Raw genomic sequence first — 19,458 nt, 5'->3', positions numbered from 1 at the left:
GTTATATGTTCCAAATCTATGTATGGTATGAATAAAATATAGTAAACAGTTCGCTGATACAAATTGAATACAATAATTTTCCTTTGATTGAGGAAAATGTTCCAGCCAAGTATTTCCTAGAAATGAACATACCAAAAAGTGAGTTTTCAAATGGTTTGACATATATGTAGAAATAAGGCACTGCAGATGCTGGTATATATTTTTTTAAAAGACACAATGTGCTGGAGTAACTCAGTGGGTCAGGCAACATCTCTGGAGAACATGGATAGATGATGTTTTGGGTCGAGACCCTTCAGACTGTTACTTCAGAGATGTTGCCTGAACTGCTGAGTTACTCCAGCACTTTGTGTCTTTTTTACATAAATGTTTCCCACAAATCCCGATGACAGTAAAAAAGAAAATGCCTTGCTGTAGAATTCTGGGAAATGTGTTGGTTCCACTATTAATGTTTCTTTTTTGGGAACATTTCTGTCCTGTACTAGTTAGCATCTTGTGATTTCAATAATTTAGATTGGCATATATTGTCCCATACCTTACTCCCAAATTTTCAGTATTCAACTTTTTGATTATTCTGTGAAGTTTTCTTTTATTTACTTACTGGTAATTCTATCATTTATGGTTTAATTCTATCATTTTTACATTTGCACTAGAAGTTCTTCATGGTTTTGCATCTGTTCCTTGTCCAGGTGATTTTGTTGAATCTTCATCCTCCTATCTTGATTTAGCAGGCCTAGATTGCCACTCAAGAAAAATGGGTGGCACTCCTGAAGGTGGTACAGAAACATGATATTTCTTTTCATTTGTCTATCTTGACACGATAAAATTACCATCCAAATAATCTGTTCTTGCATGCTTTGTGTTACTTTTTAGAGTAACTGCTTTGATGTTGTTCCTCAAATTTCTTGCTTCTAATATTAATGTTTAGAGTTGGCCAGTGTTTACCAGTGTGCAGAATCTGAAATAGAAGTTTCATCCTGCATATAATTTAAATTGCATTTCAGTAAAATGGAAGAAGTGTCATGACTGTTCTAAGAAATCAAGAATATTATCTGCCCCCATGTCCCCACCCCCCTTATGTGAAAAACCTTCAGTCTTAAACTTTAAATTGGATGAAAAAAACATTCTATTTTAAGGAACTGAAACCTGCCCTTTTATTGATTTAAAACCAAATATAACTAATATCTTGAAACCTTGAGCTTGGCTCTCTGCGTCATTCACTTAAATTGTGTCTTAACTCCATTTATTTATCATTGTTCCATATAACCATATAATATAACCATATAACAATTACAGCACGGAAACAGGCCATCTCGACCCTTCTAGTCCGTGCCGAACACGTATTCTCCCTAGTCCCATATACCTGCGCTCAGACCATAACCCTCCATTCCTTTCCCGTTATTTCTTAATACATTTGGGAACAAAACTTTATTGAATGTTATTTTGAAGATTTTCAGTTGTTCTACCCTTGATGGTTTTATTTGGCAGAAATAGTCCCGATACTTAATACCTTTTAGTTTAAAAAAAATGCTGAATAATATTATGGATGAGCTCTAATTTTGAGATTCCGCCCTCTAGTTCTGTACTTAGCCACCTTTGTCTATCAGTTTCAACAAATCTTTTAATCATCTTTACAATCTCAATCACATCACTCCATCATCTAACTTGAAGCTATTCTATATAGCTGTTATCATTTAACCCTTCCCAACCATGATTCTCTGCAATTAATTTGTGCTCCTCATAAGCACCATGCATTCATTTTGATGTGAACTGAATAGAGTATACAAGATATGGTCTCACCAGGATCCTCATCTTGTAGAGGTCAAACAACTATACCGCTTTTGTTGACCCTCAATTTATATAGGCAGCTGATTATCTGCCAAGAAATTTTACGTGACTGAATTTCTTCAAAATTCCTCCTCATTGTTAATAGATAAATTCAACTGAACCATTTCTGTGTTCTACAAATTGTTCAAATCTTGGAATACTTAATCTTGGAATTTTATCTATAGAAGCATGATTAATAACTCGCCTATTAACAAGGACCAGAAATATTGCATTGGTCTTATAACTGTAAAGTTTGGGCCTCATCACGATGCACACGCAATCAACTATGAGTATTTCCATTTGTTTCAGATGCAGATCGGCGATCAGTATCCACAATGAACCTTACGAAACATGCTGATCCAGTCATCAACAAGCGGTTATCATCATCATCAGCAACATTATTAAATTCTCCAGACAAAGGTACTGTATCAGTCTAATAATTTCAGTTTCAAAATTTAAATGAAAAAAAATAATAACAATGTTTCTTTAGCATTGGAGCTATTCTCTTTTGTCACAAAAACATGTTTTTTAATATTGAGAGTAATTGGCTTATTAGAATAAATATTTAGAAATATAGAAACATAGAAAATAGGTGAGGTAGTAAGTCATTCGTCCCTTCGAGCCAGCACCGCCATTCGATATGATCATGGTTGATCATCCAAAATCAGTACACCGTTTTTGCTTTTTCCCCATATCCCTTGATTCCATTAGCCCTAAGAACTATATTTAACTCTCTTGAATGCATCCAGTGAATTGGCCTCCTCTGCCTTCTGCAGCAGAGAATTCCACAGATTCACAACTCTCTGGCTGAAAAGGTTTTTCCTCATCTCAGTCCCCTTATGTGACCCCTGGTTCTGGACTCCCCCAACATCGGGAAAATTTTGTTGCATCTAGCCTATCCAATCCCTTAAGATTTTTTTTAGTTATGATAAGATTTCCTTTCATCCTTCGAAGTTCCAGTGAATATAAGCCCAGTTGATCCATTCTTTCATCATATGTCAGTCCCGCCATCCCGGGATTAACCTGGTGAACCTAGCTGCACTCCTTCAATAGCAATTAGTGAAGACAGAACCAAAGTACTTGTCTAACTGGTCTGCCATATCTTTGTTTCCTATTATAAATTCACCTGTTTCTGACTGAGGAACCTACATTTGTCTTCACTAATCTTTTCCTCTTCACATATCTATAGAAACCTTTCCAGTCAGTTTTTATATTCCCCGCAAGCTTTCTTTCATATCTCCCTCTGAATTAACCTCTTTGTCCTCCTCTGTTGAGTTCTAAATTTCTCCCAGTCTCCCAGTTTGCTGCTTCCGCTGGCCAATTTATATGCCTCTTCCTTGGATTTAACACTATCCTTAATTTTCCGCGTTAGCCACGGTTGAGCCGCCTTCCCTGTTTTATTTTTACCCCAGACAGTGATGAATAATTGTTGTAATTCATCCATGCGATCTTTCAATCTTTGCCATTGCATAACCACCATCAACCCTTTAAGTATCATTTGCCAATTCCCGTCTCATACCACCAATGTTTTTTTTTAAATTCAGGACCCTTGTCTCTGAATTAACTGTGTCGCCCTCTTTTTAATGTATAATTCTACCATATTATGGTCACTATTGCCCAAGGGGCTTTGCACAGCAAGATTGCTAACACTACTCCAACAAGCGTTTTCTGCCCTTGGCTATTTCGCACTCGACCCATACTAATTCGACAGCATCCAAGCTAATGTCTCTCCTTACTATTGCATTATTCTTCTCTTTAACCAACAATGCCACTCCACTTCATCTTCCTTTCTGTCTATTCTTCCTGAATATTGAATTTCCCTGCATGTTGAGATCCCAGCCTTGGTCACCCTGGAACCATGTCACTGTAATCCCAACAGTATCATATCCCTTAACTACTAACTGCACATTCATTTATAATATAAATCTAATATTTATTTAACTTCATAAAACTGAATTAACATGTTTGTTTTTATTATTATTGGATTGGGATATTGTATTTTTAAATACAGGAAATATTTAAATGACCTATAAAGTGAAATTTGGATTATGCAATATTGTTTTGAAAGTCTGAAATTTGATTGTTCGACACTGCTTGTTAATATCTTTACATCATTATTTGTCCACCAATTTTACTGTATTTGTAACAATTAATTGATGTCATTCATTTTTCTCAGCCCCCCCTCCTTCCCTTCCCCTGAGGACATCCGTCACCTGGTCTTTTGTAGATCTGCGATTTATTTTTATGTACACATGTATAGCTTTGTGCTAATGGTAATCGTTGAATATTTTGTCTTTGCAAATTTGTTCATATTTGTGGCTCTCAGCAAAAGGGTACGAAGTCTCACAAAACATTTTCCAGAATAGTAATCTCCTCTTCTTTGCCAATTTGGAAAATATGTATTTTACGGTTGTCTTGGATGTTACCTGGAGACCAATTTTCAGCTATGAGTCATTAATGGAGAGGGTGGGACATTTGAGGAGATTAGGAGAGACTGCTTAACAGCATATTTAATTTTTGTCCAGCCATCAAGCAAAGGATTTCATCCTTTAATAAACAGCCCTGTAAGCCACGTTCAACTACGCCTGAAAAGTTCAGCTCTGAATCTAAACAAGGTGTTTCTAAGACATGAATGAATTTTGTATTTGTCACCAACTGCTCGTTAATTGCAACATGAGTTCGGTTGTGAAATTATCTGGGAAGCACTTCCTTTTATATTCGTATAGCAAACCAATCAACTTTAAAAAAATAGGTACTGGTTGCTTTTCATCTTAGTCTTGTATATTAAAGTTGCTTTAGTATTTCTGCCAGAATGCCATGCTTCTACAAACCTAATTATAACTGGTTTTACAGCTAGTCAAGTTAGGATTTATGGAACATCGATTGAAAATTTCCGAAACCTATTATTTTTGGTGTTTTTTTTAAATTGAAACAATTAGCTGTGCAATTTCAATAAAAAGATTCAATCTGTTGAATATTAGAACCTTAGGTAAGGTTTAAAAAACAGTAATATTGGAAGACCAAAGCTATTTGGGTAGTCTAATACTTCAAGTACCACTTCAGCATCTATCCTCTCCCATCATCCCATCTGACTCCCTTTTTTCTGTACCTGAAAACCAAAATACCAGAACAATTTATTTGGACAATTATGCCTCCAACTAAATGCCTTCCCCTTTTTTTAAATTGTTGGGCACTGTGCTGAAATCCTGGAACAAGACTTCGGCCTGACACTATAGCTCTATTTAAATTTTAAATCTTGTATTAAAAAAAAGATATGTACATGAAGCTAAACATAAATGTTATAAATTGGACATTAAATGTAATTCAGACAGATTGCTTAGAGGTTTTTTTGTTTTCTAATTTTCTCATCTGGAATTATTTTTTCCAAACATATATTTTTAAATTATTGAAAATCTGTGATTAATGGTTGTAGAAGTTTGGTGTACTGCAGAAGTCATAAGTAAATGTACCTTGCATGTAAGTGTAGCCAGCAGCATTTATCAAACTGTGCATTTGGATGATTGTTATATTGGGGTTTTCATTAATATATTATTGTGCGTATAAGCATTAGATGATTGTGGTTTATCAATGATAATGCAATTGGATTTTAAAAATTCAAAAAAAAACTTCATATGTGTAGCAAAAAGGATTTGATTTCCAGACTAGTTTCACATCGTGATAGTAAGGCTCAACGCGTAATTTTAAGAAGGCTTGAGTGTGGCGACTAAAAGATGATGATGCATTAATGTGATAATCCCTGTACATTGCTCTGCATGAAGCAAGCCTCATTTTGCCTGTTCTGTAAATTGCTTTCAGTTATTTGTATGCTTACAAAGTGGTTTGACTTATTGGCATGTTGATAACTTTATTTATTTTTTAAAATATTATTTTGGGCTTGCTGATGTCTGATATTTTGAAGCATCTAATATGTCACGTTATGCTTGATTTGTTTTTAAATTATAACATATCTTGTCAGCATGCCTGCAGAAACTTTTCACTGCTGTGCCTAACAAAACATGTTGACTTGTATCAATGAAGTTATTCACTTCATAGTTGATATCAAAACATTTTAACTAACCAATGCCTCAATAATGCATTTGACCATTAAGGCATGGAGTTTAACTTGGCAAGTAATTTGCTTTGTTCGGGCTTCATTATGATTGCTCCAAGTTATTTTTGTCGCACAATTTTTAAACTTAAAATGGATTGAAGTATTTGATGCATAATTGTCAATTTATTTTGTACAGCTCGGCGGTTGCAGCTGAGTCCCTGGGAAAGCAGCATTGTCACTCGCCTTCTAACTCCTACTCACTCATTCCTAGCTAGAAGCAGGAGCACTGCTGCCTTGTATGGGGGTGGTCTAGATGCAGGTAATTCATTTTTGTCCAAAATTATAATACTGAATTACGCTGATCTCTAATTGCCAATTTATGTATAATTTATATCAGATTGATCAAATTAGGAAATATATTGGCATTTGCTATAATTATGGACAGTTTAGGAATATAATTTATTGTAACTGGACACTGGCAGAAAGTCTTAACTGCATGCCGAATGCATCAATTCAATTCTAATTGTTAATGTTTGATTTGTTTTTAAATGCAAAGTATATTTTCACGTACGAACTCGAGCTTTTAGATTTGAAATCTGAAGGAGATTTGAATAGAGTTTGCAAACAAACTAAATCTGCTGTTTGTTTACATTGAAAAATGTTATTCCAGGAAAAATGCAGTGCTAATCAGATGTGATTCAAATAATTATGCAGAACATTGGCAGCTCAAATTGGGACTTTTCCAATTTAAATCACTGAGACCCATAATTGGGAAGAATGATGAATTAAATAATATGAATTAACTGTTCCTTTTTAGTGTTGGTTTCTTCTGGTCCTGCTGTGGCACAGATAAAGATTCAGTGGTTTGGAAAATCGAAATTCAGTGGTTTGGAAATCACACTATTTTCTGTGTATTTATTTAAGATGATGAAAAAGATTGTGTACGAGCAAGTACTCTCATTTTGAATAGTTTATGCCATTAATGCATAGAATTGTGGAAAAGTAATTTAAAACCTTTCATGCATCTTTGAAGATCTTGTCTGAAATGTTCTTATATGATTCTTATCAGTGACCAAATGCAAGGGGACAAGATGTTAAATCATTCTTTTGAGGGTTCACTGTTACTTGAAAATCAGCCTCTATTTACATTAGATTAAGGAATACACAGTTGTGTGATTTTCCATGATCAGGTATTCGACTGTCAAATAATCTATTTGCATGGATATTCAAGAAGTTACTCCCCGGCTACTGGAGGAGGCAATTGAGAAGAGTCCTGACAGTAGTGAGACCACTCTGTAGATACCACGGTTGGACTTTACCCTTTAGGTTGGCAGAACCATCTGAAATACTTGAATGAAGGTCAAATGTGATAGAACTGGGTTTGAAATTAATTTTTAAAGGGTAACATTCTCCCCCCCCCCCATAAAAATAAAAAGAGAAAGTGGTGGTAGTCACATCAGATAGCATTTGTGGATTGAGAAAACAGTTAATGTGTTAAGATGAGATTTTATCTGCAACATTCAGCTGTGTAATAATTATCTGAAAGTGGAATTAAAATTAACTGGAGAAGTTCTGAAATTTTCATTCTCCTAAAAAAACATCACAGCCAATGTTCATCTGATTAGCACATTTATAAAGCAATCCGTAAGCGCACCAAATACAATATCCAGTTACAAAATCCAACATCTCCTGATTGGGTGTATTGCTTTATTAAAAAATGGGCCTTGGGATTAAGTAATTTTGAAGTGTGAGACTGATGCATGTTGACTACATGAACTGTGCATGTTGCAAGTTGGATTTCAAATAAGTGTGACTTTAATACCAAAATTATATTTGAAGTTTTTTATCTTGAGGTTCTATTTTGAAGTTTTAATTTCAATGCTGTTATCTACTGTTGCTCTTTATACAAAGTAAGACCTATTCTGCTTATCTTTCCTAGCAAAATCTGTTCTTGTTCTTTCCTCCAATACACTGTGCTATTGATTTGCAGTATCTGCTTTCTTTGTGCATTATATATGTTGACAGCTGAAAGGATGCAATATATACAAAAAAATATTAAGGCAGGTGTAACCGAACACGTGATGTAGGATCACGTTGAATCTGGCAGAAATGTCAGAGAATGATGTGTTTGATGCGGAGAATGGTGGGGTGAAAGCTAAGGACCAGTGGAATGTTATCCTTGTTCTGTCTGGGGGGGAAAAGGAAAGTGAGAACGGTTCTGCAGGACACCGTGGAGACATGGGTGAAGGATTCTTCTCGGACAGCAGGGGGAAACCACATTTACTATAGAAAAAGGACAGCGTATGTCCTAGACTGGAAAATATTAATGCCCTTAATATTTTTTTCAACCAATCAGCTGCCTGTAATACTATTTTGTCATTGTTGTTTTGTGTGTTTGCGTGTACTTCTTGACTTTGTTCTGAAAAACCAAGACCATTTCTGTTTTGTTGGATAGATTGGAAGAGTTGATGCCCCCACCCTCTGCCTCATAAAAATAAAAAATAAAAAGCTATTATTGCAGTTAAGTTTGACATAAATTTCTGCATCTGAAAATTGTACATAATTATCATTTCTAGTGGCAATCCGTAAGCGCACCAAATTGGATGTTCCAAAGCGCACCAAAACAGGACGTAATTGGTATCCATATTCTGGTATCCATAACTACAGTGGAAATTTAGAAATTGCCCTGCCTCTCCCAGTGGCTTCATTATACTGATACTTTGCCGAGAAGCCAGTGGTGTGAGGTTATTACACTTGTATGATAGATACCCACTTAAGACCCAATGTTCTTGGCGCTTGTCATTTGAAGATAGTACATTTCTTTGCGAGTTGATCAGTAACTGCTGAACCCCTCAAGTTTGGGTTGTATTTCCTGCAGATTTTAATTATTGGAAGCTTATAAAAATAAAAAGATTGTTTTAACTGATCTCAAGAAGGATTATATTTGGTAACGCTAACATTTATTGTTTTCCTATTCCTCACGTCTCAAACCCACTTTTCCTTCTATATCATCTCCATTACATTGCATACCCTGTTATCATATTCTCAGATCTCATGTAGGTGGCAGTCTGCTGATTTCAATTTCCAATGTTTGAAATTCTAATTATAAGAAAACATTAATCTGTCAATTTTGCTTCCTTTTTGCCTTGTGGACATCTTTCAGATGGAAACAAAATCATCTTTCAATTTCAGCAAGGTGGATTTATGAAACATCAGAAATGGTTTTGGTGACTTTCTTTTTGCATTCCTTTCAAGCTAATGCTTGCTATCTTTTCTCCTCTTACTCTTCAACTCCTTCCTACAACTTCTCATAATACTGCAGTTATCCCAATTTGTCCTCGTTCAGTATCTGCCAGCTCTCTTACTCCACTAACCTGCAAGAATCTGCACAGTAGGATGTCTGACTGGCCGCCAAGGTACATTGTTACCACACATGATATGAATGGGCGAAGCAGATCAGCTAATCCTGCAAAGGTAAGCAGATGTTTATCAAAAAAAGCTTTTATTATTGTCAATATTGATGCCTTGAATGACTATTCATTTAAATAGTTCTCAATATTTAGTATTCATGAAAGAATGGTTAATTCTAATGGTATTGCATGAAAAAAATCATTTGTTTATAACATGAAGCATAACCTCCAACAAAAGTAAACAAAGAGTGTTAGAATACTCAGCATCCGTGGCCGGAGGAACAGTTAACACTTGTTAAATGGTGTTTTCAGCATCCATTTTTATTACAGATTTCCACCATCTGCTTGATTTCCAACAATGATATTTGTTTAAATAAATTCTATTCAAAAAGGTATCTACTAGCCTGTAAATTATCGATCCGTTTAAGTAAATTGACGTATGCAGCACTTTTTTGGAGGCAAGCAAATAATATCTAATTGTTGCTTGTAGGTTATTAAGTAGATCCAATGCTTGGGTGAGACATAATTAATTGCTGATTTCATTGGCAAGCCCAACATCCAACTCATTGAATATCCAGACAAAATGGACGCAATTACAATTCTGGTTGTCACAAATGGTAATAAATTGTATTGTATTGTATGTACGTAATAGGAAGGATGTGGAGGCTTTCCACATCCTGGATCGATGTTTCCTGGATTGGAGTTTACAAGCTATAAGGAGTGGTTGAACAAACGTTTCTGTGGAGCCTCAGAGGCTGAGGGGTGACCTGATGGAAATAAAATTATGAGAGGCATAAATAGGGTTAATAGGGTATTTTTCCCAGTGGAAATGTCACATACTAGAGGGCATAGGTTTTGGGTGAGATGTAAAAAGTTAAAAGTATAGGTAAAAGTTTGTTTACTGCCGCTTTACAGAGTGATAGGTGCCTGGAATGCACTGCCACCAGAAGAGGTGGAAGCAGATATGATAACATTTGAGGCATTTGGACAGACACATGAACAGGCATGGAATAGAGGGCTATGGGCCATATGCAGGCTGATGGGATTAATTTTGATTGGCATCATAGTTGGCGCGAGCATGGTGGGTCGAAGGGACTGTTCCTGTGCTTGTTCCTTCTTTGTTTCTAGGAATTTCAGTAAAGTCAAATTTAAGATAATCGACTGATAATTAAAGAGAAAAAAAGGAATACATTCTAAATCATGAAAACTAAGAATCATCATGTCCACAGACATTTTAGGAATTTATGTACATTATTAATATGTCAAACTAGTGAAGCAAATCTTGCAATTACTTTTTAATAACCTAATGAAGTCGAATCTTTGGCCCATCAGAAGATAGCTGGTTGCTTGAAGAGAAATCCGTTCATTTCTATTCCTACAAATTATTTTTCCTCGTGTCCCCAAATTTCTTAAATTATTTGATTAACTGTTGTATTAAAGACTAAAGTCATAGATCATAACCTAATTGTATTTCTCTTACATATTTTCACTGTAGGTTGAGGGGGAACCTCATTGAAACTTACAGAATAATGAAAGGCATAGATAGAGTGGATGTGGAGAGGATGTTTCCACTGGTGGGAGAGTCTAGGACCAGAGGTCATAGCCTCAGAATTAAAGGGCACTCTTTTAAAAAGGCGAGGAGAAACTTCTTTAGAGGGTAGTTAACCTGTGACACTCATTGCCACAGAGGGCTGTGGAGGCCAAGTCAGTGAATATTTTTAATGTAGAGAAAGACGAATTCTTGATTAGAACGGGTGTTAAGGGTTTTGGGCAGAAGGCAGGAAAATGGGATTAGGTGGCAGAGATGAGCCATGATTGAACGGCGGAGTAGACTCGATGGGACAAATCGCCTAATTCTACTCCTATAACTTGGAATTACGTGCGAACATAATAGGAGGAGTTCGCTCCTCCCTGGAATCTGCTCACCATATGACATGATCCTGGCTGATCTGATCTGCTCAACTTTGCATCTGTATCTTCCCATGATAATCTTTTATCTCCTTGGTTAACAAAGGCTATATTATCTCTGCCTTAAAGATTGTAAGTGCTTTCATTGCTTTTTGAGGAATCGTTTCAAAGCCATTCAACCCTCAGAGACAAAATCTTTGATGTTAGCTTTCCTAATTACTAGCTGTACCTGTGCACTCGAGTTTTGTAAATCAAGCATTAGGTCACTTGGATATCATGTCTGTTTTTGCAGGAAAATAAAAACTTCATATTATATTCTGGCTGATCTTTGCCTACTCACTTAACCCATTATATTCCATTTGTGGTCTCCATGAGTCATTTTTACAATTTAATACCAGTTGTCAACCCAATGGATTATATAGGTTTGACATGAAATTCTCTACAATTATACTCTGTGGTTTTATTCAAAATGCTTAGGATCCCATAGCAGATCACCCAGGTCCCTATGTTCAGTGTATGGCGCACATTGGAACTGTGCCAATTTGTATCTATAGTTTACTTTCTTACTGTCAGAGTATATCTCGTCACACTTCTCTGTATTGAAGTTTTGTCTGTCCAATCTGATGACTTATCCAAACAGTCATGTTCTCCTTGCTGTGTTATTTACAGATTTTAAACTATTACCCTGAACCCATACCCAAACCATAAATATATCACCAAGAAGCAGTGGTGCAAGCAAAAAAAACAGAGGGACACAGTGGGTCAAGCAGCATCTGTGGAGGGAATGAACAGATGGAGTTTTGGTTTCATACCCGTCTTCAGACTGATGGCGAAGGGGGCAGAAAGTTGGAAAAGTTGGAAATGTGTTTGGGACAAAGCCTGGCTAGTGATGGGTTGATGCAGGTGAAGGGGTGTGATTGGCAGAAGGGTGCAATAAGTGACTACTAGAGGTGAAAAGGAGACAAAAAGGGTGAGATAAGCAAAGAAGAATGGTGAATATAAAATAATTTCAACTCGAACTTCACCATGTGCCTTATGTTTTTAATCTTCAGATCATTGTTTTTCAAAGCACAACCACCACTGACGTTGTTTTTAGAGACATTTTTGCAGAAGAGGAGTAATTTCCTGGAAATCTAGCACCCACCTTTATCCAGGGAGATTGACAAGCCTATCTTCACTTGGGATTTCCTTTGTAGGCAACTTGACTGAACTCATTGGTCTTTCTGATACTTCCTCATCAACTTTAACTGAAGCTTGGGTAGCTTACAGCCCAAATGTATGAACATTGAATTGTCCAATTATAGGTAACCCCCCTCACCTTTTTTCCTTCCACTCTTCCCATTGCCCCACCTCAGTGTGCACCCATTTCTCCCACTATCCCAACCACCTTTCACCCACACCCTCCCCCTGCCTCCTATATCTCTTCTGCTAGCTTCACATTTCTCTCCTCTTCTCTCCTTATATTACACTCTTTTGTCTCTTTATTTATCTCTTACCTTTATCCACCCATCTGCCAATCAACCCCCCCCCCCCCCCACTTGTATCTGCCTATAACCTGCCATGTTTTGTCCCACCACCATCCCCTTTTCAGCTTCCTTTCTCTTCCCTTTCCCCCCCCCCCCCCCCCCCCGTTCCCCACTACAATCAGTTTGAAGAAGGGTCTGAGTCATGTCAAAACATCACCTTTCCATGTCCTCCAGAGATGCTGCCGAACCTACTGAGTTACTTCAGCACCATTTATTTTTTTTTGTAAACCAGCATCCGCTGTTCCTTGTATCTACAAACAACAGTTGTGAATGATTGATTTTGGACTGCAGGCAAGGGGATCAATGTTGGGGCCAATTACTTTTTCTAATTTAATGACGTAGCCATAGAAGTGCATGCCCAAAATGACTAATTAAACAGATCAGAAAACCTGGCAAAAGTGGGTAGTGAAAGATACAAAAGGGCCAGTGGAATGAGCCGGCACAATTTGGATGAGGTTAAAAGCTGCGAGACCTGCGCTTCGACATTTTGGCGAATGAGGAGAGTTAATACAGAATAAAGGATACTGTTGTAAAGTTGTAAAAAAAAGTCTGGGAGAAGTGGCACCTGAAGGTATGAATGTACAATTTGAATGTGTAGCGCTGGTTAGGAAAGCAGTTAATAAGGCTGTACGGTTTTTATAGAGACATGAAGCATAAAAGTGAAGAAATAATGTTAACCCTCAATAAAATACTGGTCTGATCTCAACTGAAAATTTACATTCAATTCTCGATTGCCTGGAAGAAAGTGAACGTGTCAGAGTGTAGCAAAGATTTGAGAGTCATGTCTGGGGTAAGGGGCCATAGTTACAAAGTTAGATTAGAGAGGTTGTGATTATTTTCTTTAAAAGGCTGAGGAAGAATTTGATGGAGGTATATCAAATGGTGCAGCTGGTGCAGCTGCTGCCTCATAGCACCAGAGACCCAGGTTCTTTCCTGACCTCGGGTACTGTCTGTGTGGAGTTTGCACATTCTCTCAGTGGCTGTGCAGGTGTCCTCGGGGTGCCCTGGTTTCCTCCCACATGCCAAAGACATGCAGCTTTGGAGGTTAATAGGCCCCTGTAAATTGTTCCTTGTGGACTAGAAAGTGGGATAACAGAATTAATGTGAATGGGTGATGGATGATTGGCATAGACTTGGTGGGCTGATGGGCCTGTTCCAATGCTGTATCTCTAAACAAAACATTAAAAAAAATAGGGATTGGTATGGGGTGGAGAGGGGGGTCACTGTTTCCTTTAGTGGGGGGGCTCAAGGACTAAAAGAAAGGGGAAGAGAATTAAGGCTAAATTTAGGAAAACCTTTTTTTTATGCCGCATGTGATAGGAATCTGCACTATCTGCAGATTTCTTGGTGACCTTTGAAGTGGTGCAACTGTAGAACTACTGCTTCACAACGCCAAAGACAATCCTGACTATGCAAGGGCTGTCTATGCGGAGTTTGTATGTTACCCCCGTGACCACGTGGGTTTCCCTCAGATTCTCTCATCCCAATTACGTGCACGTTTGTTGGTTAATTGTCATCTGTAAATTGCCACTAGTGCCTTGGTCATAGAACTAGCATACGTGATCGCTGACTGCGTGGATTTGGTGGGCCGAAGGGCCTGTTTCCACGTATTCTTCGCTTTCCAAGTTCTGACAAAGTGTCATCCATCTGAGACTGCTGCCTGATCTGCTGAGTGTTTCCAGCATTTTCTATTTAAACTTCAGAAATTCCTGCCCTCATTTACTCCGTTACACTCTTATGTGAATCATTATTGATGCAATTGAAGTTCCTAAATATCAGTTTTTGCACGTCTCTAGTTTCCTGCAGTTGTGCACTAATCTGCCTTATGTTGCTATTTATGCTTTCACATGCAGATAGAATTAAATAAAAAATATATATCTTGCTAATTCTTGAGAAGTCTGTATGATATAAACTCTTGATTTCTGTTATCAAATAATGATTTCTGTCTTGCCATCACCCCTCCCCATGTCCAAACCACAGCAGAACATTCTGTCCTGTACCTAATCCTGGCACCAGGATGGAACCATAACTGTGTTGATGGTTAAAGAAATGCCTGTTGCTCTTCGTGCCTGTGCAATTCAGACAGCTTTATTTCTACCCTTTGCTGTTGTTGCTAATGTGGAGTCTTGTACTGTATTCTTTTGTCCCACGGTACTGTATTCTAGACAACACTCCAGGTGTCTTTAGACTTTAGAGATAAAATGTGAAAACAGGCCCTTCGGCCCACTGAGTATGCCGACCAGCGAGCACAACGTACAGTAACTGACACTATCCAGAGATAATTTATAATTTTACAGAAGCCAATTAACATACAAACCTGGAACCTTGTACACCCAGATGTTCACTCGCACATTGATTTAGCCTGTAATTTCTGTAATACCTAAAAACAAGGAATTTAAAGTTTTATAAATTAATGTTTCTTTGACAAAACATCAAGATGTTCCGCAATAATGACGGCGGCAGATTTGAAGGTAGTCTGTACTGATGTAATATTTTAGCTAATGTTTAGATTCAAATGTTTGTACCCATTTTTTCAACTGTAATGTTATAAATGGTGGTAATACTTTTTCTTGAAATTATATTTAATTGTCTTAGATGGATAAAAGAGAAAAAGAGAGAGAAAATGAAAGGGAAAAGAATGCAGTTGTAGCTCTTACTACAAATTCAACAGGAAGGAAGTCATATTCTCCCATGACTGGGAAAAACAAGTCACCAATGCCATCCGCAGTCCGGTAAGGAAAGTGCAAGTTTATTATACTAACTGCAGCAACTTTATTGAGCTGGGTTTCAAAATGTCAACATTTATTAAACAATGCAAAAATATATTAAACCTCTAATTTGGAGCAAAATGTGTGGGGATTTTTTTTTTTTTTTTAAAAGCTTGTCTAAGATGTTTATGTAATTATGTACAGTGATTCTTGTACTGAACTGTATTCAAAAATGAATTTCACTGTACCTCAGTACACGTGACAAATAAAGGATCATTGAGAGTAATTATGGTTGGGATTTTTCTTGGGTTTTAAAGTAGGCAACAAACTTTTCCATGTTTCATATATACATTTTTCTTTATATTAGATTATCGTCAAAAACATCATCTGCAGCGAATCCAAAATTGCTTATTTCACCACCTGGCTCAGTAAAGAATTCTTCAATTCTGAGACCACCTTCACCTGGAAATGTTCGTCCAACCAAAGCATCTGAGTGTGAAATAAAGGAGCAAGAAGAAGCTAGTTCAAAAACTCAAGATAATACAGGTAAACCTTCACATCCTAGAGATGTGATAGATTGATAGAGTTATACAGCATGGAAACTAGCTACATGGGCCAACTCATCCATGCTAACCAAGGTGTAGACACATTCACCCGAGTTTGGTCTATATCCCAACATAAAAACTGACTGCAAAAGTTTTTATAGATATGTGAAAAGAAAGAGATTAGTTAAAACAAATGTAGGTCCCTTGCAGTCAGAAACAGGTGAGTTGATCATGGGGAACAAGGATATGGCGGACCAATTGAATAACTACTTTGGTTCCGTCTCCAGAAATAGTGGATGCATTAGTAATAATCTTTCAAAACTCTTTAGATTCTGGAGTAGTGATTGGCGGGTAGCAAACGTAACCCCACTTTTTAAGAAGGGAGGGAGAGAGAAAACGGGGAATTACAGACCAGTTAGTCTAACATCGGTAGTGGGGAAACTACTAGAGTCAGTTATTAAAGATGGGATAGCAGCACATTTGGAAAGTGGTGAAATCATTGGACAAAGTCAGCATGGATTTACAAAAGGTAAATCATGTCTGACGAATCTTATAGAATTCTTCGAGGATGTAACTAGTAGCGTGGATAGGGGAGAACCAGTGGATGTGGTGTATCTGGACTTCCAGAAGGCTTTCGACAAGACCCCTCCTCGTGGAACCCCCCTCAGAAAGTCCCGGCTCTGGAACTCTTCATTCAGAACTGCCGCCGCGACGTCAACCGCCTCAACTTCTCCACTCCCCTTTCTCACTCCAATCTTTCCCCCTCTGAACGCACTGCCATCGAATCACTCCGCACAAACCCAGACTGGGTCATCAAACCAGCCGACAAGGGAGGTGCCGTGGTAGTCTGGCGCGTCGATCTCTACAAAGCTGAGGCCACGCGCCAACTCTCGGACACCTCCTCCTACTTACCCTTGGACCATGACCCCACTGACGAGCACCAGGCCACCATTTCTAGCACCATCACCGACTTCATCAATTCCCACGCCCTACCTGACCAAGCCTCCAAACTCATCGTTCCCCAGCCCCGCACGGCCCGTTTTTACCTTCTCCCCAAAATCCACAAACCCGGCTCTCCCGGCAGACCCATTGTCTCTGCGTGTTCGTGCCCCACCGAACTCATCTCCACATACCTTGACTCCATCCTATCCCCCTTGGTCAAATCCCTCCCCACCTATGTTCTAGACACCTCAGACACTCTCCGCCGCCTCCACGCATTCCACTCTCTGGGCCCTCACCCCCTCATCTTCACCATGGATGTCCGGTCACTCTACACCTCCATCCCCCACCAGGATGGCCTCAGAGCCCTCCGGTTCTTCCTCGACCAGAGGAGCAACCTATACCCAGCCACTGACACTCTCCTCCGCTTAGCGGAGTTGGTCCTCACCCTCAATAACTTTACATTTGACTCCTCCCATTTCCTCCAAACACAAGGCGTAGCTATGGGCACACGCATGGGCCCCAGCTATGCCTGCCTCTTTGTCGGGTACGTTGAACAATCCTTGTTCAATGCGTACCAGGGCCCCATCCCCGACCTCTACCTCCGCTACATTGACGACTGCTTTGGTGCCACCTCCTGCACCCACACACAACTGACTGACTTCATCCACTTCACCACCAACTTCCATCCGGCACTCCAATACACCTGGACGATTTCAGACACTTCCCTACCATTCCTTGACCTCACCATCTCCATCGCAGGGGACAGACTCCTGACCGACATACATTATAAACCCACTGACTCACATGGCTATCTGGACTACACGTCTTCCCACCCTGCCCCCTGTAAAGACTCCATCCCCTACTCCCAATTCCTCCGCCTACGCCGCATCTGTTCCCAGGATGAGACATTTCATACTAGGGCATCGGAAATGTCCTCGTTCTTCAGGGAACGGGGATTCCCCTCCGCCACCATAGATGAGGCTCACACCAGGGTCTCATCCATACCCCGTAACACTGCTCTCTCTCCCCATCCCCGCACACGCAACAAGGGCAGAGTCCCTCTGGTCCTCACCTTTCACCCCACCAGCCGGCAAATACAACACATAATCCTCCGCCATTTCCGCCACCTCCAACGTGACCCCACCACTCGCCACATCTTCCCATCTCCCCCCATGTCTGCCTTCCGCAAAGACCGCTCCCTCCGCAACTCCCTCGTCAATTCTTCACTTCCCTCCCGCACCACCCCCTCCCCGGGCACTTTCCGTTGCAACCGCAAGAAATGCAACACCTGTCCCTTCACCTCCCCCCTCGACTCCATTCAAGGTCCCAAGCAGTCGTTCCAGGTGCGACAAAGGTTCACCTGTATCTCCTCCAACCTCATCTACTGCATCCGCTGCTCTAGATGCCAGCTGATTTACATCGGTGAGACCAAGCGTAGGTTGGGCGACCGTTTCGCCGAACACCTCCGCTCAGTCCGCAATAACCTACCTGACCTCCCGGTGGCTCAGCACTTCAACTCCCCCTCCCATTCCCAATCCGACCTCTCTGTCCTGGGTCTCCTCCATTGCCAGAGTGAGCAACAGCGGAAATTGGAGGAACAGCACCTCATATTCCGTCTGGGGTCCTTGCGTCCCCTTGGCATCAACATTGAATTCTCCCAATTTGGCTAGCCCGTGCTGTCCCCTCCCCCCCTCCCCTTCCTTCACCCTCTAGCTGTCTCCTCCCATCCGCCCGCCCTCGGGCTCCTCCTCCTCCTCCCTTTGTCCTTCTTTCTTTCCCCACCCCCTATCAGTCTGAAGAAGGGTTTCGGCCCGAAACGTCGCCTATTTCCTTCGCTCCATAGATGCTGCTGCACCCGCTGAGTTCCTCCAGCAATTTTGTGTACCTCCCACATAAGAGATTAGTTTACAAACTTAAAGCACACGGCATTGGGGGTTCAGTACTGATGTGGATAGAGAACTGGCTGGCAAACAGGAAGCAAAGAGTTGGAGTAAACGGGTCCTTTTCACAATGGCAGGCAGTGACTAGTGGGGTACCGCAAGGCTCAGTGCTGGGACCCCAGCTATTTACAATATATATTAATGATCTGGATGAGGGAATTGAAGGCAATATCTCCAAGTTTGCGGATGACACTAAGCTGGGGGGCAGTGTTAGCTGTGAGGAGGATGCTAGGAGACTGCAAGGTGACTTGGATAGGCTGGGTGAGTGGGCAAATGTTTGGCAGATGCAGTATAATGTGGATAAATGTGAGGTTATCCATTTTGGTGGCAAAAACAGGAAAGCAGACTATTATCTAAATGGTGGCCGACTAGGAAAAGGGGAGATGCAGCGAGACCTGGGTGTCATGGTACACCAGTCATTGAAAGTGGGCATGCAGGTGCAGCAGGCAGTGAAGAAAGCGAATGGTATGTTAGCTTTCATAGCAAAAGGATTTGAGTATAGGAGCAGGGAGGTTCTACTGCAGTTGTACAGGGTCTTGGTGAGACCACACCTGGAGTATTGCGTACAGTTTTGGTCTCCAAATCTGAGGAAGGACATTATTGC

At 39.8% G+C, this 19,458-nt stretch overlaps 1 protein-coding gene across 9 annotated transcripts in view; it reads left to right on the top strand.

The window, feature by feature from the left end:
• Positions 1 to 19,458, top strand: part of map7 (microtubule associated protein 7) — a 117,452-nt gene that overhangs the window by 77,820 nt on the left and 20,174 nt on the right. For 2 of the 9 annotated variants that reach the window (XM_033020964.1, XM_033020960.1), the window contains exons 6-12: positions 687 to 773; positions 2,134 to 2,244; positions 4,350 to 4,439; positions 6,072 to 6,194; positions 9,198 to 9,349; positions 15,315 to 15,451; positions 15,795 to 15,973. In XM_033020964.1, coding sequence (XP_032876855.1) covers positions 687 to 773; positions 2,134 to 2,244; positions 4,350 to 4,439; positions 6,072 to 6,194; positions 9,198 to 9,349; positions 15,315 to 15,451; positions 15,795 to 15,973 — 879 coding nt within the window. The remainder of the gene's footprint in view (positions 1 to 686; positions 774 to 2,133; positions 2,245 to 4,349; positions 4,440 to 6,071; positions 6,195 to 9,197; positions 9,350 to 15,314; positions 15,452 to 15,794; positions 15,974 to 19,458) is intronic. The other 7 variants (XM_033020961.1, XM_033020962.1, XM_033020966.1 and 4 more) reach the window with 7 other exon arrangements.

Source organism: Amblyraja radiata, chromosome 5 (assembly GCF_010909765.2).
Source record: "Amblyraja radiata isolate CabotCenter1 chromosome 5, sAmbRad1.1.pri, whole genome shotgun sequence".
Lineage (NCBI taxonomy): Eukaryota > Metazoa > Chordata > Chondrichthyes > Rajiformes > Rajidae > Amblyraja > Amblyraja radiata.
This window is presented reverse-complemented; position numbering and strand designations above follow the sequence as displayed.